The following is a 23,609-nucleotide window of genomic DNA, read 5'->3' on the forward strand; positions in this document are numbered from 1 at the left end:
CGGCTGCTCTTTACTAGCATGCGAATGACGGGCAATGGCTGTGTGAGTTTGGAACTGCGGTGGCAGGCAAATCTGAAGCAAACGTAAAACCTAGTAAAACATTCTCGGTAGTTTAAGTCACCCGCTTAAACATGTTCAATAAATTCTACGAATGGATCGGCTCAGGAATAGCAAATCTCCGTAACGGAGCGCCAGCTGAAGATGATCCTGGAGTTGAGGACGATAGTCACTTGAGAAGAAAAAGACCAATAAACTGGTGTGTAATAATGAGCAACGGGATGAATGTCTTGTTGGTAGTCTGAAATTATATGACTGTAGTGGCTGTTTTTGTATCTGTAGCCGTTAACTCACCACTTTCTTGTTTCTATAACGTGTTGTCTAAGAACTCATGGAAAGGTATGTGCTAAGTTAGCGCGAACCGATTTAAAACTATAACGCATGTTGCCTTTAACCTTATCGGCACGTCACTGTAGCGGGAAGACCAAAACTGACTGAACTTTTAAAACTTATCGACACGCGCGTTCTTTTTGGCTTACGCGCGCTTGCTATGTTTTGATAGGATAAAGTTGTAGTAGCCTCTTTGAGTCTTCACCATGTCGCCTGTTTGTAATCATAAATTGCCGCTGGTCGATAATGTTGCTATTTACTTGTAGCCATTTGTCCGACTGTCCTCTCATTTACATTTACCATGCATGAAATATTATTTTTTGAAAACAGCTTGGAGGATGGAGAAGCTACTGATCAGGAAGACAGGGTTGTCAAGAGGTTTAGAATGGGTAAGACGTTTTATTCGTCAATGGCACTGGATCTAAAACGGCCTTATTATCTTCGGTGACTGGGACCTTAACTAAGGCTGACGCTGTTGTGTTGGACAGGAGATTTTGTGGACACAGTGAAGAATGCTGCTGTGGGGGTGAGGACCCATGGTTCTAGCATGGCATCCTGGGTGCGGAATAACGTTAGTCCGACTCTGAGGAACATGCTGCCTGCTTCCCCTGGTCCTCCTAAGGAAGTCCCCTCCCTGGAGCCTTTAACTAATGATTCAGCGCCGGGATCCTCGTGGCCTAAAAATAAGGTATTGTTCAGATGAAAAGTGAAAAGAGTTAGGCAGTAATTCATAAGTGTGTGTGATTTTCAGAACAGAAGAATTCGAAAGAACTTAAAATGTTTAGCTGCATCAGCTATCTTGTCCTTTGTCTTCATGATAGCATGTCTGTAGTTGTTGAACATTGTTTTTAACGTTCTCTTATCATGTTTCAATATTGTCAGTTTGTGGAGGGGACTCCAAATACTCTTGAGGAGGAATTTGTGGCACCCTCATCTGCTGTTGAATGGAAGACCATCACTAAGTCAGGCAAGAAACCGTTTTCAGTTTCTAATTATTTTTCGTTAAAGTTAACGTCATCAGCTACTCTGTTCATGATCTTTTGAATAATGTTTGTCCGTCATTGTTTTACTGCAGACTCACTGAGGGTTGAAAAGTCAGTAAGTATCTCAAAGGTCGGCAGACGGCAAGTTTGCATGGGCGTCCAGTCCCGTGAGACACCCAAAACGAATGGCCACTCTGCTAGTCTGCCCTCCTCCTGCACTCCTAAACCATGCCCTTCTCCTCGCCTGGGCAGAGCCTTGCACCTCCGACTACTCAGGTCATCAAGGTAGGTTCGGTGATTAATAATTTTCCAGAATTTACCAGAACTTTCTCTGTGTGTCTGCTTGTCTGTGGGCCGTGGTGCTGCAGTCATGTATCTTATTGAATGTCTTGTGTATGGTAATTTAATATGAAATTGACATGTCAAATTATAACAGAGCTTGTATGTTTTCTGGGTTTTTTTGTTTGTTTGGGTTTTTTTTGTAAATCAGATTTTTATCTCTATTAAACACTGCTGTGTTTGGCTGAAATGAATTGTCTAAAGTAGCATGAATGTGTAAATAATGAACTGATGTTTTTTGTTTGTTTGTTTGTCTTCCCAGCCTGCACTCCACTCCTGCAGTAAACACAGGAAGCACATCTTTCACCAGCATGTATGAGAGGACCTTTCCCATACGCGTGGTTCAGAGCCCTCCACATGGCAGCTCCAACCGACACTGCCGAACCAGAGCCCGCTGCACAGCACAAGAGGTCAGGCGTCCCCGCCTCCCCGACCCCACTATTATTTTACACCGTTAGACACCACCTTTTCATCAGTGTTAATTTCGTGAACAAAAACTGACAAAAAATGTTCGTCAATGAACTTTTTTCCATGACGATAACTAAATAAAAATGCACCTTTGAAAATAAAAACTGTGACTAAATATATTACCATTTTCGTTGACAAATACTAACGAAACAGTAATGTCAGAGACTCCTCTAGAAATCGAACATTAAACATTTTAACTAACGTTAACTTGGCAAGCAGCATTGCCAGATGTATGATTATTATCGAATTTGTGTACAATGTACGATCAGTAATGCCCAACGTCCCATAATGTACGATAATTTGATCATTTTGTGACACTTAGCGCTAGTAGTTGTAATCAGTCTAGGGCTAGGCTCATTTTAATTCATTTCCCGACATGACCAGGATAGTAAAATATGGACGTTACGTCTGTGTTTACGCATCTCTTCTCACACTCTTTCCAACCAGTCATTCTTGTTGTGATGATGAACTCATGAGCACGGCTGTCGTTAACTTAACCATTAATCAAATCCTCTTTACAGGTCTGAAATTTGGGGTGTTTTATACTGACTGCAGTAACTTACGGGCCAGTACTATATTTACCCAATGCAATGCAGTTATCGTTATAATATTATGAGTTAAATGAACTCGTCAAATGAGCGCCCACTCATATGAGGAGAGTTTGCACTAGATCCAGCTTACTGCTGCATCCATGTGAAAACAGCAAAAAAAAAAAAATGAGCGCTGAACAGGAAGGTGAAGACAGGCAAGAGGCAAAGTTTGTCTTTAAACAATGTGGCTTGTCAGCGGTGTCAAAAAATTTTTGTCTCAGTGAATACATGTTTTCTGAAATGACACATTTACATGTATTTGTTCTCTTGGTTATGACTCGCGTACGATAATTTCCCTCAAAATATGATAATTTTAAGTCTCTGGTATGATACTTTAACATTTCCCATCTGGCAACGCTGTTGGCAGCTCATATCATGGCTACTCTCGGAAGAAGAAAAAGAACGGATTTGTGGCACGTTTTAGCTATAATACAACTGAAAATAAAACGCATTGCAAACAGTGTGGGTGCAAAATCGGTGGGAAACATACCTCAAAGCTCAAGAAGCATTTGAAGATGCACCAGCAAGAAATGTGACTTAGACTTAGAAATCAACTGAAAGGCTTGACTTTGTTAGGTAGAAACAGACAGCTATGTTTTCTTGTTCATTTGACTTAGTAACATCAATTGTGCATACCGATAGCAAGTCTAAGAATATCTATGTGCTTGATGAAATCACTGTTTTGATTTAATTTTAAAAAAAAGAAGCAAATTAACAAAAATGTGACAAATGCATTTGACTAAAATTTGATTAAAACTTGCCTAGTCTTCATTTACTAGAACTAGACTAAAACTTATAATGATCAAATGACTAAAATGTGACACAAACGAATATGTATTTTAGTCAAAAGACTAAGACTAAATCAAAATCACCTGCCAAAATTAACTCTGCTTTTCATCTTAATCGGAGTGGATGGTGTGTAGGATTTGTGGATCCTAGAGTGGTGAAGAAGCTTCGTGCAACTGAAATGCAAAACAAACAGTGTCAGGTTAGAGTAATGAAGTAACTGGATTGTAACCGGTTTCAGTCAGTACGTGAGGAGGAGAAGGAGGTGTACAGACAGCTCCTTGCCATGGTGTCTGGTGGCCAGTCTTCGCTCTTCCATGACGGGAGCTCTCATTCCAGCCTGCGTTCGCATCGAGATTTGTAAGTTCCCTCCTCCCAGTACTCGCATACACAGCAGGATAATTTCACGATTCTCAAAGAATGAACCACTTTTCTTCTCCCGCCCCCAGCACCAGCTTCCTGACGTCCAGTCGCAGGCTGCTGCAGTGTCCCACCCCCACAGGCTCAGCTCTGGGCGAGTCCTCCTTCGGCTTATCCAGCTCATCCCTCAGTCCGCATCCAGCTTCCAGCCAGGCCTCCAGCACCCTGCCCAGCCCCAGGGCAGGCTCCGGCGGGCTGGAGCAGCAGCCGCAGCCGCCCTGGGCCCCAGACTCCGAGAACAGCTCCAAGGGACCAACAGCCATACATTCAGACCTGTCTCCAGCTGCTTTACAGGACACATCATCTCAGGACACACAATCATCAGGTTAGGACCAAATTAACGGCTTCGTTATTACACATGTAATATTAAAAAACAGGTGGAAAAAAAAGCTTTTTGAATCATGTTTCATCATGTGCATGTGATATGCATTCTTCTACAATCCAGTCTAGTTAAACATAGTTTTAATGTGGTTGTGTTATTTTGCAGTTCTTTGATTGTATATTGCTGTAATTTTAATATAATCATATTTGTTAAGGCTCTGTGTTCATTCTTACTTTCTGTCCTGCAGCTCATGATGGGGATTCAGTTATTTTTGTGAAGGAACAGCAGGGCAAGAGGCCAGACAGCTCCAGGTAGAAGAGAAAGATCCTGCTTTACCTCTGTAACTCTTTCGTCTGTCTGTCCACATGTTCCACTAAATCCCTTTTAACTGTTTTTTTTTTTCTTTTTTATAGTATACCATGTTTCCAGGCAGAACTTTGGATCAAGGAACTGTGAGTGATTTTCCAGCTCTTTTACTCTACATATCAATACTGGTTTTTGTTTTTGTTTTTTTCCTCCCTGTCTTTGTGAATCATGTTTATGTGGAAGTGAATGGTTCTTGGCTGTTGTGTGGTTGTGCGGCTCATGCGTTGACATGACTCGTCTGTTAGGACAAGTCTGTATGACTCGCGGGCGCGGGAGCGGCGGAGGCTGATAGAGGAGCAAGAGGCTTTGGCATCACGACTGTTGCAGCAGGTAAGTCAGCAGATCACTGTGTGTGTGCCCTCCCCATGCTGTGAGCATGTGCCTTATGAAAGCCACTCACTCAGACCACCTCCTCCTCCTCCTCCCCTGTGTCCCAGCGGCTCTCTGGGGAAGGCCATGTCGGCCCACCTACCGTGGAGCTACAGGTACGGGTGCCCCTGGAGAAGGAGGTCCCTGTAGCTCCTGTTATTGAGGAGCCAAAGCCTGTTGTGGAGGAGCCAGAGTTCCCAGAGCTAACAGAGGTACACCAAACAAACATCCAGCTTTTTTTTACAGATTTTCCTGGAAAAGCCCTAATGTGTTGAAGCTCTGCCTTAATATGTTTTGATAGAAAACTTTAAAATGCTGTTTCAGTGCAACCTTTAGTCTTCTGTAAGGAACATCATATATAAAATGCTCCACCCCCCAGCTGTATGAGCAAACTGGGTGTGGTCATAAGCATATGAATTTTAATGAGGGCAGTCTGATTTACAGCTGCCATCTGAAGTCTGCTCAAACGTTAAGTTGCCCTGTTGTTAGGCTGTGTCATGATCACAAATAGAATCAAAAACAGCACAAGAACCAAGGAGCAAAGTGTCTCCAAAACAATAGTTATAACCGACTTATCTGTGTTTCATGACTGTTCAGAGTGCAGAAACACTCAGAGGGCTTGACTGAGCTCAGTTATACACTATCATCCCCAGTAATACCAGGGAGCATTAACAATGCAGATCATCACAGGGACTTTATGGATGCTCTGTCTTGACATAGTTTTTTTTTTCTTCTATATCTTTTAAAGAAATTCTGTGATTGTGTCAAATTTGTGTGTGTGTGTGTGTGTGTGTGTGTGTGTGTGTGTGTAGGACATGGAGGGGGAGGTAAGCAGGGCGTTGAGAGGAGGGAGTCAGGATGAGGTGTTGAGTGAAGGTTTCCGACTCACCATCACACGCAAAGACCTGCAGACCCTCAGTCACCTCAACTGGCTTAACGACGAGGTCAGAGAACCACTCTGCTGCTTTCTACAGTGCAGTTTTTTTCTTCTTTCTTTCTTTTTTTTTTTTTTTTTTTAGATTAGATAACAGATACTTTGACGCAGAATGTGTTTGTTCAGGTAAAGGTTTATTTATGCTGCTGTCTGTTAATCTCTAGGCTAGCCCACTGCTTTCTGAATAACTCAACATCCTCTTTCTTTTTTCTTTAAGTCTACATTTGTAAACATGAGACTGACTTCACTGTCATGCAAATAGGTTTTCTGTGTGTATGCTTGTCACAGCACAGGTTTTCACTCCTTAAGACACCTGGACCATTACTTTGCCTAGCTCTGATAGTGACATGTTCAGGGCCAAATTTTTGGTTTTCTAGAATCTTTTCACTCAAAATTTTATTTGTATGTTAATTTTAATTTTAGATGTCTTCCATATTGACTTGATCACAGTCAGTATATTTTCTTTAGCTTACAAAGTACTTCTCTAGGTTTTGGTTTAAAATTATTATTAAAATTTGGTTTAAATCAGTTTAATAATGGATGTCCTGAAGTGATGTTTTCACAGCTGTTGACTGGTAGCTATGTGCAGGTGACTCAGTCTCTGACCTCTCCTTTCACTTCCAGGTCATTAACTTTTACATGAACATGCTGGTGGAGCGAAGCAAACAGCCTGGCCTGCCCTCCGTCTACACCTTCAACACCTTCTTTTTCCCCAAACTGCGTAGCGCCGGCTACTCTGCCGTCCGGCGCTGGACGAAGAAAGTGGATATTTTCTCTGTGGATATCATTCTGGTGCCTGTCCACTTGGGGGTGCACTGGTGCCTCTCTGTAAGTGCAGACCTGGACAATAGCCACAATAAACACAGTCAAGCCTTTTTTTTTGGAATCCAGGGCAATCAAAAATAAAATGAAACCGAAAGCAGCTCTGTTATTCTTAAGCCATCACTTGACCACTTTCCTCAGTTAGATTGCTCAGTTTACCACTTCCTTTGTTCTCGTAGGTGGTGGACTTTCGTAAGAAGAGTATTACATATTTTGATTCCATGGGTGGAAACAACGATGAAGCCTGTAGGATACTGTTGTAAGTAAGCACGCAGAAGTGTACAGTGTACTGAGGAAGGCAGTTATGTGTACAGACCTCTAGATATATCCTTCAATATCTTTATGAGTGATGGCTCCTTTCCACAGAAATTACCTCAAGCAGGAGAGTGAGGACAAGAGGGGAAAACCAATGGATACCTCACACTGGACACTTCAAAGCAAAAAACGCCACGTGAGTGAGATGCACTGGGTTCTCTCCTGTCAGACTGGCGTTTGTGTAGTTAATACCATGTGAATTTATTGTGATTTTTTTCACTTCTCTTGTAGGAGATCCCTCAGCAAATGAATGGAAGCGACTGTGGAATGTTCACATGCAAATATGCCGAATACATCACCAAAGACCGGCCAATCACATTCACCCAGGTGAGGACCACACATTAAGGTTATGAAATCTTCTTTTTTCTTTCTTTCTTTTAATTAAATACATATGTGGCCCTTCAATTCACCTTTTTTTTTTTTTTTTCAAAATCTCCTTCAATCTACAGAAACAAATGCCCTATTTCAGAAGGCGAATGGTTTGGGAGATCTTGAACCAGAAACTGTTGTGAGCTGGGGCATTTTTATTTGTTTGTTTGTTTTTTATTGGACTTATTTTGTGATGACATTGTGGAGCGCGGTGGGCACTCCAGTGCTCTGGTCAGCTGCAGGATTCAGTTTGGACCAGGGCCAAAAACAGAGGACAAAACTTCCTCAACTGGTGCTCTCCCATTGGCCACCCCTCGGCTTACCGTTTCTGTAACGTACCAGTGAAGTGGAAGATGGGCCTCACACTTGAACTCTGAACTCTTACTGACAAGCTGGACGACTTGGGATGGCCCAATAAGATGCCTCGAATCGGGTCACGTGACGTAAAGTGATTCCTCCACCTTTTCCCTGCGCTAGATGCTTTTATCTGCTCAGCTTTTGAGTTTGAATGTAATCTGGCTGAAAGGTTCAAACTGAATCTTTTTTTTTTTTCTCTTTTGACGTTAGTTCACTTTTGTTCCATTCTGCTAATTGTCAGCATTCTGTTGTTCAAAAGCAAGCTGCTCTGTCATTGAAGTCAGCAGGTCCCATTTACAAATCATATTTGAAGTCATAATTGTTTACAGGAGCTTGTTGGAATGGAGAAATGTTTTTTTTGCTTTTTGTGAAGAATGCAGAATTTCTGGTTTAACTTTTTTTTTCTCCCAGCTTAAGGAAAGGCAATTGTTTGTGACATGACTGAAACAGCTGGGTTCACACTAACCCCACAGCAGTAAACATGTCAGTCTGACAATCAGTCTCTGAAAAATAATATTGTACAAGCTGTTATTTTTTGATCTATTGATACCTGTTAGTTTTCTACACAGACTGTTAAAAGCTGTGAAGACGCTGTATAGAGTGCTCATGTTTCCTCTGAATAAACGTGCTAAAAAACTGACCTGCACTCTGAACACAGGAGGTGCTGTCTGCTTTTGTCTCATGGGAGCTTAATTATTCCTCTCAACACAGCAAATTGAGGCAAACGAGAGAGAGAAAGAGAGAGACAAAAGCTGTTTTACTGGTATCCAGTCTGCAGATGTTTGCTTTGGCAAGTTTGTACCTCAATTTAGTGGTAACTTGGAGTTTGAAAGCTTAGATGAACACAAAAAACAGGTCTGACCTATTTGAAAGTACATGGCAGTCTCATTACTTTGAACAAACACAGCAGATTCTCTCACAGCAACTGTAATGAATTCCAAGATTCTGACTTCACAATGTGATCTGAGGTCAAATAATAATAGCTTTCATCGTAGAGGTGAAATGCCGGCAGAGTTTCAGTTTTGTGTCTACCTTCTTCTTACAGCCCATCTGTAAAGACCATACCAGTCAATTCTGGATTCTTATCCCTTTTTTGTCGTGGAGTTTGCTACCGATTAACCAAGCTCTGGTTATTGGGACTTATTTTGAATTTATGAAGACAGTCACAATAAACAACCTTTATGCTGCAGCTCCCTTCATCTCCAGATGGAGTGGGTTTTATCCGTTGAACATTTGAATACGTCTCCCATATGAAACCGGTTACGTCGGACACTTATTCACTCTGGATTCCTACCCTGGACTACCCACTTCCATCAGTTTGTATAATTAAGATATATTTTGCAATTTATATTGTTTTTAGAGTTGTTGTTTTTTCCCCCTGGATATTTACATGTCTTGTATATAGGTATGACTACAACTGAAGACATATTTAATACATATTTTGTACCTTTTATTACTTTTTTTTTCTTAATGTAGATCAAATCTTGCTTGAAATAAATTGGCACAAAATTGTGTGTACTGGGTTGGTAAATTTCATTTCTGATACTGGCATTTTTGCTTAAACCAAAATTTCATATGAATAACCCCTGAAACTGCCATTATTATTATTATTATTATTATTATGAAATGAACACAATTTGGATTGGAAAAGAGAAGTATTAAAAACAAACATTTTAATAAAAAACAAAATGGTAAAAAAAAAAAAGACAAGAAGGTGCAGAACAGGTTGCAGTCCCCACAATATGGAAAAAGAACTGCAGGATGGCACCAAATCATAAAAAAATGTTTTGTTTTTTAGATGACCAAAAAAAAAAAAAATAGAAGAAGTTGGCCTTTACTTACCATATGGGTTTGTATTTTATAATTGTAAAGTATTATCTCTGAGTAAAATGGACTGAATACCTGTAAAACTGAAGTGCATCTTGCTGACGCACGTTTGAGCTACTGGAAATGAAAACTGAATTCATTATACAGCTTTTTCTTCATCTCTCAAAATGAATCAAATTTTCATTTAAAAAAAGCACATAACATGACATTCTGGGACAATAATGTTCTCTGCTGGATACCCCTTCGTTTTTTACTCATAGAGAGCCTGTATTCTTTTAACATTACTTCTGTTATAAAGGAACAATCATCCACATTCACCCTTATGAACAGCCTCACATTGTAATGATGGCATGACTCTAAATGGCAACAGATGAGGGCATATGGCTGACTGTTAGTGTTGGTAGGGAAACTAAATGAATATTGAACAGTGTGAAGTACTGAGGTACTGAAGAATGGCATTGGAAATGATTGGACTATGGTGAGGGGCCAGCTGCCCCTTCCCACATATTACTTTGGGCTGATCCTGGTTCTGCTGATGGATTTAGCACGGATCTGTCACCTTACAGCCCACCTAATGCCCTGAGGCTGTTTCTCCAGTTACTGAGATTGAACAGATCTAGATTTAGTGAATGAACTGTGCTGCCTTCAGTTTATGACCAACTTTACTCAGAGAATAATTTAGTTCAGTTTTGTTTTAACCTGTTCAGCTTCAATTTTACATGGTGTCCTGCTAACGAAAGCATTTCACAGTTTGCATTTTGTCATAGATGGTTGCATTAAAAGCACTGTCATGTATTTCTTTAGGCATGTAAGACTCTCCAGAAAAGTTCATGACAAAATCCAGACAATCTTTCGAAATGAAAAAAAAGGAAAGAAATTAAAAGGAGAAAGAACACAGAGTACAGCAATCTGAGTACGAATTTATAAAATTAATTGGTGTTATTACAGGAATGTTTTCTTAGAGTTTTTTTTTTAATTAAAAATTTAATCTGATTCACTAAACAGGGCCGTGGGTCTCGCAGCATTTCACAGACAGAAAGTCAAAACTGAATAAAGTCACTTCCACTTCCACTTCCACTACTTTAAGTTGGAAGGGGTCCTTTTTTTTTTTAAACAGATGTTAGACTGTGTAATAACACGAAGTGACTCTTAAAATAAAGAATTTCAGCATCAACAGTGAGTATAAACTGCTTAAAATCACTGCTTTTACCAGGACACTCAAAACCTCATGGCTTTGTGGGTATTGTTTATATAGTCACCTTCTTCACCACTGCGAAGAACCAAAATGTGTCAGCCAGCATCATAAAAACAATATTTTTTTTTGTTCCCTGTGGCATAAAAGGGAAAAGTATCTGAGAGAATAATATTTTTACACGTTATCTCATTTTATATTCTCTGACTTTTTTTCTTTTTTCTTTTTTTTTGCTTAGTTGCTGTGTTTCAAATTTAGGGTTTGAATTGGCTTGAGTAGTGCACGTTATCTACAAACCTAGGAAACCAAATCAGAAAACTTCAATGTAAGGAAAGTTAAGAGCAGCATTAAGCAGTTTGTTTTTCTGTTTTCTTTTTTCTAAAAAAAAAAAAAAAAGGAGATACTATTCGATAAACAAAAAATCTGCGACACCACCATAGAAATAGATAAAATCACTCATGTTTTTTTTTAATCTGTACAAAAACCCTCTTCAACAAATAGTTAAAGAGTCAGACAAAACAAAATGTAAAACAATTTTACCAAAACAAACAAATGAAACAAAATCTAAGATTCTAAAAATGACACATGGTGTTGTAAGCCTTTTTTTTCCTCTTTGTTTCATTCCGGTTATCCAGAAACTTTTAGAAAACAATTTGTTTCGTTACGTGCAGAAAAATAACGCCTTTCGTGTGTGGACATCTGTGTATGTTTCTTTTTTTTCTTCCTCTTCACTCCAAGTGTTTCTTCTGTTATCAAAACAGAGTTAGCTTTCAGTCATAGCAGTAATCCATGCCTCATTGGCCTGCTCTTTTGGAGAATCTTCAGCCAATACAAACATGTCTTTTCCTTAAAAAAAAAAACAAAAAAAAACGTCTTTAGTCCTCCACATAATGTCTCTATTCACTTTAAGTCCAGAGAGTGGGAATGAGGAGGCCAGGCCGAGGATGTGCTCAAACCCATGGGAACAGTCTTGTCCGAAAACCTCCTTCAGCAGTTCCTGTGAATAAAAAGACAGCTGAGTTCAGTTCATCTAAACATGGCATAAAAAAGGAATGCCAGCATCACTGGTGATTTTATAAGTATTATGAACAGCAAGTTAATCCAGTCACACTGGTTTGTAATAAAATAACCATACGGGTCTCAGCCTAACACTGGCTCTAAGGTTTTGCTGCCATTCAGGAGCCTGTCAGAGTCAGTCTCACAGCAGAGAATGCTGCTTCAACATCAGGTACCTTATGATATTGGAATAAAAATTGATGCAGGAAATTAAATTAGATTATTGTTCAAAAAATTATCATTGTAGTCAGTGTAACATATGGCAGGGGAGACTCAGTATAGATTCTGTTTATTTGTTTGGAGTTACCTTGTCATATTTATGTAAAGGCATTTACTTTAAAATATTCATTTCTCTACACAGTGGAGAGGGAATTGTACTTGTGGTCTTACAAATTTTTTGCTTCTATGTTGCACAGTGAAGCATAGTCAAATAAAATGCATTCACAGTTCCTTCTTTCTCAGTGAAAATTCCCTTTCACATCATTTAACCTAAGGTTTTTGCATATTATTTAGCACTTTTCTGCTCTCACGGCTCCTCGAAGTTCCTGGAAAATGTCAGATGTATGCAAAGCAGACAAACTCACCTCTTCTTCACTTGCTGTGCTGGTAGGAGTAGGTGGTGTGTTCTGTGGGCGTTTCTATGGCAACCTGCTGTTGCTGGACACTGTTCTCCTGCAGTTACAGGCACTGTGAGTTATCTAGTATGACTGAAACTTTGCAATATTTTGAAGAGGGCCGACAATGATTGCTCTTTACCTCTACTGGAACACCAGAAGGAGGCACTTGGGTGTACTGGGGTATGTACGTCCCTTGCATAGCTGTGTTAGTTGGCATAAACTGAGTTAGGGGATAGAGAGAAATATAGTGTCATTAACCAAGTCTGAACACAATGATCTAGTCAAAATGACAGCCTCTTGAACAGATATGGAAAGCCAAAAACAAGATCTCATGATGTCACACATATCAATATATGATAGTCTGAGCTTACACCTACACTACCCTGCCTCAAACCTGTATGTCTGTACAGTTTGTGTGTGTGTGTGTGTGTGTGTGTGTGTGTGTGTGTGTGTGTGTGTGTGTGTGTGTGTGTGTGTGTGTGTGACATTGTGATAGTGTGTGTGTTTGTGTGTGTGAAAGTGTATTTCTGTGTGTGTACATGTGTGTATGAAGCTATACAATAGGGAGCCTGACCGTGCCAGTGTTGCCCAGTGAGAGGTGGCTGAGCTGTTGTGTGAGTGGAGCCATCATTGGGGTGGGCTGGATGGACATGGCATGCTCCATGGTGGGTGTGAGCACTGCCCCCTGTAAAACACACACAACAGCCTGTAGAGTGAGCAAGACAGAGGGGGAGGAGCTTGTCTGTGTGGAAGACAGAGGGCATGCTTACTCACAGTGGGCTGCATGAGGTAAGACTGGTGATGAACCCAGGAGGGACTGTGAACCTGCAGAAATCAGTACATGCATTAAGTCTGGACTGCACTATGCAGGCTGCTATTCCAGCCCACACTAGCACTGTCTGCTTCTGCTCCACACCGTACCGCCACAGAGGAAAAGCCAAAGCTAATGCAATTAGAGCTGCAGATTTCTGCACGTCTAGTTTGCTTGCCAAACAAATAACTCAACTGCATCTGACAGGACACAAACCTGGTAGGTGGACATGGGGGAATGCATGTATGGAGAGAGGGATGTCTGAGCTATCATTCTGTTGGGAGCGATGGTGTAGGGAGAGGGGTAGAACCTGCACAGAGAGACAGAGACATTTGTCTTTCTCAAAAACATGAGCTTTGTCCTGCTCACGATTAAAAAATACTACATTTAAAAAACTGTCCTGCACAAAACATACTAACTTTAATATAATCCTTATTTGTCTCAGACTGAGAATGAACTTACCCATTTTGTAAAGACGGCGTGGGATCATATGTTAGTGTCATTCCTCCCTGAAACCAGAGGGAGTCACAGAGAGAGAGAGAGAGAGAGAGAGAGAGAGGGAGGGGGAGTGAAAGATGTGAATAACACAAAGCAAACAAAATGAACGTTTAGATCTGAAGAAGAAAAAAAGAAAATAATTCTCACAGTTTCTCCTTCTCTCGTCCAGGGCCGTCCATTTTGTACGTATTTACCTTGACCTTGGCGTTTTTTCTGTCCTCCATCAGCAAATTTACAAAGCAAAGGCTCCGCAGGCCCTGTGAAGCACACAGGAAGCAAACCAACAAACAAATAAACAAACAAATATCCTTGAAGTCCAGTACTACCACTCAGGCTACTGCAGAAAATCAAAGAGATGAGAGAGAGAGAGAGAGAGGAAGAGAGAGAGAGAGCAAGAGACAGAGAGAGAGAGCGAGAGAGAGAGAGAGAGAGATGTACCTGCAACTCCAGGAGGTGTCTTTATATATTTGCCGTTAAAATGCTGAATGATGGCCTCACATTTCTCTGTTGACTCCATCCTGTTGAAAAAAACCCCCAAACGAACATATTTAAATGTAGCTACAGCAATTTCCAGTGCAGCACTCACACCCCATACAGCGGTTCCAGGACACTGGAGCCTTTTTTGCTTTGTTAGTGTAAACAGTGAGATCCTCTGTTGAGACACAGAAGGTCATTCTAGCTCACTGGACGAATTCAAAGTAGCAGAGTAGGAGGTAGGAAGGGAAGGAGTGAGGGAAGAGAGGAAGGGGTGTGGTCTATGAGGCGTACCTAGCAAAGCCCACTCCTCGGCTGGTGCCATTAGCGTCGCGTAAGATGCGCGTGGAGATGACCTGGCTGAAGGGTTTTAGCATGCTTTCCAGCTCCTGCTCGTCCATGGACAGCGGCAGGTTGGAGATGTACAGGTTAGTGGGGTCCTGCTCCTGTTGCTATGGAGAGAAGAACGACAAATCATAGTGAACGGTGAGCTTTTTATCCATAGCGTTTTTCATGTCTGAACATCACGTCTGGACACAAACATGACATAACTGCTCTCTAATGAGCTGTGAAATTATTTGTTCCATCTTAGTGTTGTAATATTAGTTAATATTGCTATTCAGTTTGACTCTGTTTGTGCCAGTATAAAGAGATCTTGATATACAATTTGAGGTGTTGATCAAGTTTCTTGTACATGACATAAGACAATAAAGATGAACCACTCTGAATAAGCTTCAGTTCTTTATTTTCCTCTCATTTATCAGACCTGTTTTGTATCTACTACACAAATTACTCTGGTCTGAAAAGGGGGAGGCCTGTAAGTACAAAACTGTTTTTGCATAATCTTATCTCAATCTATCTGTGGGTACTCCTCAAACACCACAACGTCAGGCCATGAAAATCTGGCGATAAAATGCAGGCATAGATGGCACCAAGCACCACATGGGTTTTGCAGGAACGGGTGTAGAAAAGAGAGGAGGGGGGGCAGGGTAAGATCAGCTGGGGCAGAGTGAAAGAGTGTGTGGATGGTTGAGGAATGTGCGAGAGATATTGAGATAGCCGTGGCTGGGCTCAGTCTGAACTCTTTGTCTTTTTTTCTGTCTCTCGAGGGAGAGTACCACTGGCTTTCTCCACTTCAGTCTTATGCAAGACTCTTCAAACTGAGCAAAAAGCCAGAGCCGTCGTAAGAGCCCGAATGCATGAGAGAGGAAGACGCAGCTCATCTGGTTTAAACCTTATCTTTAACTTTCAACTTTAAGAAGGGAAAAAAATCTAATACTTCTGCTGTGCTCTTAAAATATTTTCTCTTCATTGCCATCAAGAGAGGGCAGTAGAAGGGACTAGAAGGCCTTTTTCTTCTTATGCGCAAAGGAACGTTTTTTCCCCTCACTGAAATGCTTTGCAATGCTAAGTTCAACGTATACACTATTCCAGCTCATTTGCATAACCGTGTTCCCATTGGCCAAGAATTAAGTGCTTCAATAAGTGTGATGGCACAGATCAGCTTATGTATCCAGCTCTGCATGTGCCCCCATCTGACCTCTCATTACCATACAGAGGCCCACATGCTGGGCCTGAAATCCTCCAGTGGATTGCACAATTTCCACCACTGAATGTGAAAAAGCAGGAGATGTATCCTCATGGAAACTTAAATACGTGTTTAGAAAAAGAAAAAAAAAACGCTTAATTATTTTGGGTACGTTAAAATGAATTTTTTGTTAGTTATCATTTGAGCGGCTCCACATCTTGCTTCGCTTAAACAAATTAAGAAGATTGTAAAGATAGCTGCAGGATAACAAACCTGCAGTTCACCCCATCACTGTTTTGCATATTCATTTTCTTGGGTGTGCAGATGAGATTAAAAAAGCTGTAAATGCTTTACTGATTCATTTCCATATCATGAATAATGTATATTCAATCGCAGCGGCCTGCAGTGAAGGTGATTTATTTATTTATTTATTTATTTATTTTTGGGTACTCATCTCAACCCTACTTTCAGATGGTTAGCGATTTCGCCTCAGAAAGTCACTCAATCCCCAAACAGGTCAAATCGCTAAAAGACGACCGGCGATGGGGGGCATGGGTTGCTTTCTCCTGATGAGTGATGGCGCAAGACCGTGCGGTCAGCTGCTGTGGTTTGACCGTTTGCCCTGAAGGAGAGAGGGGTTGGATTATGTGCCCTGGAGACCAGCTGGCTGTGACTCAGTGGTCTGTCAGGAAAGAACACACGTGTCGTTTATATGTTGGTGGCCTTTAAATACATTCTCTGTGTCCTAGCGGCATGCAGAGGAAGCAGCCAGCAGGTCACGTACGCCGACTTAATGGAAAATGTCGAACATAAGCAGGTAGGAGGATGGTGAGTAGATGAAGTGCAGGTTGGACTTAAAATGCCAGTCTATCCAAATGTAACACTTCCACCCAAAATTATTATGTGCAAGACAGTTTAATTAGCACATGGTACAGCAGATGTGACAAAAGACTTGCTCTAACATCCAGAATACCAAACGATTCATTTGACTATGCATCTGCTTAAACTCCTGAGACCAATAAAAGTGTCTGTCATAACAAAGATGTACACTGTAGATGAGTCATTGTATGACATAATATAAGCATAAGGAAATATAATAAAATCCATTCAAGACCATTAAGCTGCCCCCTTTTTTATCGAGCTCGTATAATCCTGATCTTCAGGCTTATTGACCATATGGTGAAAGAAAAGAGAAGAAAAAAAAGGAAAGAAAAGAAAAGAAAAGAAAAGAAGAAAAAACATTGATTTAAGCTAGGAGAAGTGCTATGACCTCTTACCTTAGCCATCTGAGCCTGGACTCCACTGGCCTTCAGGGCAGTCACTGCTTTCTGGGCTGACGATGGACTGTCGAAATCCACAAAGCCATAGCCTATCAACACAAACCAGAGCCAATCACTGTCACACTGCACAGGGATACCAGGCTCCTCCACGGCTCACTCTTATCCACACACACCCCTCAGCATGCTCCACACAAACCAGACAATAAAATACAGTCTGCTTCACTTACGCACACACACACACACACACACACACACACACGCACACACACACACATCTGCACGCTCCACACAAGCCAGACAACAAAGTCCAGCCAGCATCACTTACATACACTAATGTGCACACACTCACTCACTCACTAAGACACACACATACACACACACATGCACACACGCACAAAGTAATATGGCTACTCTACTCATCTGACAGATGTGGAATTATGCAACGGCATGCTCTGTACCATGACCTCACAATATACTTGTTCAGGAGTCTCTGTAATGACCCCTAACACACAAAAGAATGAAGTGAACCTAGTAAATCTACACACCCTGAACAATCATCTGTTCTCTGTAGTCCTTACCTTTGCATTTGTTGGTGGTCTTGTCTAGGATGGCTTTAGTGGAAACAATCTTCCCATACCTTAGAAATATACAGGAACACTACTAATTAATACATATTATACTCTGTGTGTGTGTGTGTGTGTGTGTGTGTGTGTGTGTGTGTGTGTGTGCGTGCGTGCGTGTGTGCGTTTTGTGTTTGTGTGTGCAAGTGTGTTTATGTGTGTGTGTATGTGAGGGTCTGTGGATAAGTGTGTGTTTTTGAGTGTGCTAGGTTGTGTGTGTGTGTGTGTGTGTGTGTGTGCGCGTGCGTGTGTGCATGTGTAAAAGCTTAATTGCAACATAACAACATACAAATACACGTGTCATTAAAAAAGGATTTAATCAACATCTGCTGTATTATGGATGTATGAGGCTAAAAATAGACACAAGACATCAAAGCACAGCCAAACCATCTCTACAACCCAGCTACACATCCATAAAGCCCAGATAGAGGAAGCGCTCTTTCCATTCAAAAGGCACCATGTCCCTCTCCAGTTACTCGCATGCAATCTTTATGAGGGACACAGGCGTGTTCCAATACAAACCACGGGCAGAGATGTGCCCTGTGCTTTCAATAATGAATGCTATTGTGGGGTCCGGTTGTTTTATGCATCTTTGTGAAGCCGCACTGCCGTGTTGTACGAATACAGTGAGTCACCAGAGCTGTATGTGTGCGCCCTGCCTCCCTCTATTGCTTTTATTCTATTGTGCTAGGAGCAGGGTCCTCTCTCTCTCTCTCTCTCTCTCTCTCTCTCTCTCTCTCTCTCAGGGTAAGTGCTTGCAGTGTAACCTGATCACACTCCTTGACTACCCTGCACTCAGCTGGCTCAGGCCCACTGGGCTAACAGCTTCCTCGAGGACTTCTTTTCGTCTGGGTCCTAATGCTACGCTTAAAGCAACACTCAACATCCATTCACCCCAAGAAAAAAAAAAAGACTCTAAACTGATGCTTTTACAGTAAGTCATTGTCCTGGCCTGACTCCCTTTGATTCATCTGATAAACTGAACGTGAGGTCCTTGTGTGTGGTTACGCAATCGCTTCTAACCATGAGTCTGCCAAAAAGACTCAAATACGCTCTATAAAAATGTTCTCATGACTCAGAGAGACCTGAGCAAAACCAAGACATACTGCAATCTACAAAATCTTCACGGGGGTGTAAATTAAACAGGGCTGTATTAAAATTTAGGTTGGCAATGCCACCTGAAGTTGAAGCAGTAGAAAAACAATAGGTTTATCTTTGATAAAAGTTATCATTGGTTTTATCACATGAGTCCAATGTCTCAGCCCCAAACAATGTGTGATTGTCATAAATAGATTTGGCATTCTAACCAGGGAAACAACCTCCTGTTTCTGGATCATGTTCGGTAGACAATACTTCTGTGGCAAACCTACTCCACAGCTCTGGGTTCAGCCTCTGTGTCAGACATTAGACTATGTAGTCCACAGTCTACACTGTGTTATCTTCCCCTGCCCATACACACAGAGAGGATGCAGGCTCAGTCATGTATGAGAACAAAGTATCATGGTCAGACGAACGCCCGCAGAGAGGCCACAGGAAGCTACAATGTAGAAATTTCCCAACCTTTGTGTTTGCATGAGCTAACTGTCTGCAATGGTCAGACAAAAGAGACCAGGGCACAATCTCCGTATCTCTATGTTTCATTCTTGTTAATCCTTGTTATGATAACATCTTTGTGTGTGTGTGTGTGTGTGTGTATATGTGTTTATATTTATACATATTTATATGTATGCATGCGTGCACACACATATGTATAATGCACCATTGTATAGAAGCAACCCTTTCTTCTCAAGCTGACTATGAGAGCTTTTGGTCCAGCAAACATCCCTGCTGCTTACCTGTTTTCCCCGAAACAACACCTGACGCATACATACTCTGTCTCACTCTCCCACAAATAAACATACACAAACACACACTCTCTCTCTCTCTCTCTCTCTCTGTCTCACACACACACACACACTCTTTCTCTCTGTCTGTCTGTCTCTCTCTTTCCCTCTGTCTCAAAGCTGTTGCCCTTGTTTGTCTTCCTTTTTCCGCCTTGGGCTCAGGGTTTCCTGTTGGATTGGGAAGCCTAATGTAAGCCATCTCTTCAAGTCGCCTGCAAGCAAGAGGGCCTCTCTCTCTCTCTCTCTCTCTCTCTCTCTCTTTCTTTGTCTGTATGTTTCCCTCTCTCCCTCTCCCATTCTCTCTCTCTCTCTCTCTCTCTCTCTCTCTCCCCACCGTCTTACTCTTTCTCTGGCTGTTTCACAACTTGGTGGATGGTCTTTGTGTTACTATCTAGATGTTAAATTCATTTATCGTGAGCACATTAACTACAAGAACAGGTGTACAGAAGGATAAATCTGAAAAACATTCATATAAAATTCAGCTAATGGTGTATTCTGTGCCTTAAGGCAGACTGGCTGGACAGCTATCTGAGGACCTTAAAAATGTCACACATTTAGAATGGAAAACAGAAGTCTGACCAACAGGTTACAGACATAAGTACAGAATGTATTTATGGAACTGAGTTCTGTAATATGCAAACAGTTGTCGTTATGGATTCTATCTACTCCAAGTGAGATATTCTAGTTTTGTCCAGCCACATTGGTATGCCTGCACATCCAAGCTCGCTATCAGTGATCAAGATACAAAAGTGCCAAACAGAAGTCCTCTTCAGAGTGTCTGTGAGGGGCAACCAAAAAAAAAAAAAACTGTGAGAAAATTGCTGGCTGATGTCTCTTTTTTTCATATTCTTCCGCCTTTCAGTGTCCATAAAAGGAGATGGAGGCTAAGTGAGGGAGCCAGAGAGGTGTGGGGAAGAGAGAACGCAGCCATGCAGAGCTGTTGGAAAGTCTAGGCTCAGCAGAGCCAACCTGAAAGAGCTTTGTTTGAAACCTAAACCCATGTTGACTTTTCCAGCTACTGCCGGCCGCAATCCCTTCTATTTGCGAACGATCACTGAGACACAATGAACAATGACACAGCCTGACTCACTGCGACACAGCAGTACAATACCCAAATCTGCCCATTTTGTGAAAAGTTTAGAGTGAGATGCCATGATATGCTAAATCTAGAACAAGCATCCTTTGTGATGATGGTTGCATGGTTAGACTTGTTTTATACACATACATATATATATACATACATACATACATACATACACACACACACTATGTATCTACCTATGTGTCCATATATATATATGTGTGTGTGTGTGTGTGTGTGTGTGTGTGGACATATAGGTAGATACATAGATAGATAGACAGATGGATATTTTAATGTTGTACAAATGTCAAACACTCAACATGACATAAAATTCATTTGTATGTGTGCCAGGCAGCAACCTATGGTACCTCCTATGGTATGGAGTATAGGATCAGCTACGTACTGAATCCTCCAATCTAAATTCTCTCTCTCCCTCTCTTTCTTTCTGTGTCTCTGTGACCCTTCCCACTCTCTCTCAGAGTCATGAGTCACAGTTTCCCATGAATATAAAACTTCTCCTCATTCACCCACCAGGAGCAGAGCCAGAGGGTAGTCAGGATGTACCACTGACGTCAGGTCTGGCTACGCCTGTGGTCACCCCAGTTCATATGGGAAGACAGACACCCCCCACCCTGATTTTGAGAAAACAGAAATGTACAGCAGAAAAAGAAGAAATTGTATAGAAGAACAGAGAAAAGAGAGACTCAATACCTCTTTAGGGCCAGCATTAACAGTAGTAGTAGCTGTCCCCAGTTCCTTCCCTGTAACTCACTTCCTCTAGGGTATCAGTTCACTGACTTAAGTTTATCAATGGCCTGAATTAGTTCTTTGCCTTAAAACACAATATGAAGGTTAAAAAAAAAGAATTTAAAAGAATTTAAAAAGGTAGAAGAGCTAGGATAATTAATATCGCCACCTTGCTAGCAAGTTATGACGTAGCTACAGCTGGCTAACTATCACTAACATTCAATTTACAATTTGGTATACGGCAGATGCTTTTAGCCAAAGCGACTTACAATCAGTGCATCAGTCGGATTCCTAATACCTCACCTGGTGTCTCTGGTGACAACCGTTCAGGTAGAGTTAAACAACTTCAGTACGGAAACAACACAGGTTAGTTTGTCTGCTATTTTTAAAGGATAGCTCTGCTGTACATCCATGACTAGAGATCAAGATATAGCCTGCTACGTTTACTATGAAATATTACAAGCCTGTAATTGTAGCTTGACAGCTAGCCTAAATAAAATTTGGTATTGTTATTAGCTCTTTGACAGCCGATAAAAAAATGATCAGTGGGCCATATCTGACACTTAATCGACCAGATGTTTTAGGAATAGAAGTATGGAGTCAACATATGCCCACATGTATACCATATACCTAATATGAATAAAAAAAAAAAAGAAAAGAAAACTCATCTAGTAAGATCAGCACAGCAGGTGAACATCAGCTTTTAAATCGTCTTGGTTTGAGGAAACATGGCTAAAAGGTTAAGTTTTCATTTTGTATGTGCTCAGTGTTATAATTAACATAATGAGTGTACAAGACAAAGACGTATCTAAGATGTATTGTCCTGAGTCTCTTAGACTTTGAGACCACAGAAGAGATGGACCTGTGCAGCAACACTAACCAGATTAATACATTACAAAAATGTTGCTCAGTTTTTTGTAACCAACAGCCATGGAAAGGATTCTGGATGTAAATATGTGAGTTCATGAGGAATGTCTTTCATTTTTCACTGCGTAAACTAACACCTATTGTGAGGCAAACCAGCAAATATGAACTTACCAGTTTAAAATTTTTAATGCAGACATTTTCATAACAGTTTTAGAAATTGTACTTGGCTACCCTAAAATAATTATCGCCCCACCCCTGGGCAGTCCATATAAAAAAGCTCTGGTGTCAGCCCTACTGACCACATGTATACATATCCAAAAGTTGTGTTTCAGTGGTTTGAAAAGATGATTTAATGAATTGGCAATCTTACGGCTGGCATAGTTTGACCAGGTCTTGGTCTGTGGTACCGGGGTGGAGGCCACGGATGTAGAGGTTGGTTTTGCTCAGTTGGTCGCCTCCACCGCTGCTGCTGTTACTGCTGCTAGTGGTGTTGGGGCTGGGTGGTGCCATCTGCTGGTTGGAGGACACATGCGCCTGCTACAGAAAGAAAAAACAGGACGAGATACAATGACAATGACATAATCCTGAGGAGGACAGGACGAGAATACAGCTTCTGAGAAATTCACCTGACATTTGATGAGAGGTGAAGCCCGCACACATTACAGCTCCACAGCTAAAGTTAACCAGCGCAAAACTGAGAGAAACACTGATGAACTAATGAGACAAACTATTGGCACCCATGGCTCATAGGCAAGTTGCTTCATGTTCCAGAACAAAGGTTCCGTCACTAAATTAAATCATTCTTTTAACCACTTCAAAAGTTTCTCTTTCCTCCCAACATCTGGCCAGAAGGTACTGTTTCAAAATTCAGTGTTTATTTTTTCTCTCAAGAGCACTGTAACCCTGACGAAGGTCTAGCCCTTCGTCAGGGTTACAGCCCATGCAAATAAATGGTACGGTGAACTTAACCTTGCCACTGCGGCAAAACAGTACCAAAAAGCAGTAACAAAAACGTTGGCAACTTGTAACATAATACGGAGTCTATTTTAATTAAAACTTTCCCGACTTTGTTCATGTGTTGAAACGAGTTGGGCTGTGGCCTTTCCCTCCTCCTCAAGAGGATATGCTTAGTTTTCCAATTAACTCCTCATCAGTCAGGGAGGCAGGGGAGGGTGAAGTATTTCATTAGACGGGGGCTATGAAATCAGATCACAGAGGAGAACAATGGAGCAATTTAATGGATGCCACAAGTTCACTGGTTGGGCAGTGTATGCCTGGAACTGTAGAGAGAGAGAGGCAGA

At 41.3% G+C, this 23,609-nt stretch overlaps 2 protein-coding genes across 3 annotated transcripts; one reads left to right on the forward strand and one right to left on the reverse strand.

Moving 5' to 3' along the window:
• The first annotated feature begins 131 nt into the window (after positions 1-131).
• Positions 132-7,821, forward strand: senp1 (SUMO specific peptidase 1). The gene is made up of 18 exons (XM_030767979.1): positions 132-256; positions 718-776; positions 876-1,075; positions 1,270-1,354; positions 1,463-1,655; positions 1,972-2,119; positions 3,795-3,913; positions 4,003-4,298; positions 4,543-4,606; positions 4,709-4,747; positions 4,907-4,991; positions 5,099-5,242; positions 5,843-5,974; positions 6,589-6,792; positions 6,966-7,045; positions 7,153-7,237; positions 7,333-7,428; positions 7,551-7,821. The coding sequence occupies exons 1-18, from the start codon at positions 132-134 to the stop codon at positions 7,611-7,613; spliced, it is 2,217 nt and encodes a 738-aa protein (XP_030623839.1). The 3' UTR covers positions 7,614-7,821.
• A 4,759-nt stretch (positions 7,822-12,580) lies between these two features.
• rbms2b (RNA binding motif, single stranded interacting protein 2b) lies at positions 12,581-22,818 on the reverse strand. Of its 2 annotated transcripts, none has more exons than XM_030768006.1 (11): positions 22,679-22,818; positions 17,689-17,747; positions 17,108-17,199; positions 14,597-14,754; positions 14,267-14,346; positions 13,976-14,085; positions 13,793-13,839; positions 13,547-13,640; positions 13,294-13,344; positions 13,094-13,204; positions 12,581-12,739 (listed from the first exon to the last, which is right to left on the reverse strand). In XM_030768006.1, the coding sequence occupies exons 1-11, from the start codon at positions 22,816-22,818 to the stop codon at positions 12,581-12,583; spliced, it is 1,101 nt and encodes a 366-aa protein (XP_030623866.1). The 2 variants fall into 2 exon arrangements, with proteins under 2 accessions (XP_030623866.1, XP_030623865.1); XM_030768005.1 differs by having other exon boundaries at positions 13,937-14,085.
• Positions 22,819-23,609: the final 791 nt, after the last annotated feature.

The sequence above is a fragment of the Chanos chanos genome, chromosome 3 (genome assembly GCF_902362185.1).
Source record: "Chanos chanos chromosome 3, fChaCha1.1, whole genome shotgun sequence".
Taxonomy (NCBI): Eukaryota; Metazoa; Chordata; class Actinopteri; order Gonorynchiformes; family Chanidae; genus Chanos; species Chanos chanos.

Excerpts from the sequence above, each read along its gene's own strand:
- rbms2b (XM_030768005.1), bottom strand. The coding sequence starts at position 22,818 with ATGGCACCACCCAGCCCCAACACCACTAGCAGCAGTAACAGCAGCAGC. Across the intron at positions 14,086-14,266 it reads GACACCTCCTGGAGTTGCAG|GGCCTGCGGAGCCTTTGCTT; the intron begins GTACATCTCTCT and ends TGTGCTTCACAG. Across the intron at positions 13,840-13,936 it reads TTTCTTCTTCAGATCTAAAC|GGAGGAATGACACTAACATA; the intron begins GTTCATTTTGTT and ends CTCTGGTTTCAG.
- senp1 (XM_030767979.1), top strand. The coding sequence starts at position 132 with ATGTTCAATAAATTCTACGAATGGATCGGCTCAGGAATAGCAAATCTC. Across the intron at positions 257-717 it reads AGAAAAAGACCAATAAACTG|CTTGGAGGATGGAGAAGCTA; the intron begins GTGTGTAATAAT and ends TTTTGAAAACAG. Across the intron at positions 6,793-6,965 it reads GGGTGCACTGGTGCCTCTCT|GTGGTGGACTTTCGTAAGAA; the intron begins GTAAGTGCAGAC and ends TTGTTCTCGTAG.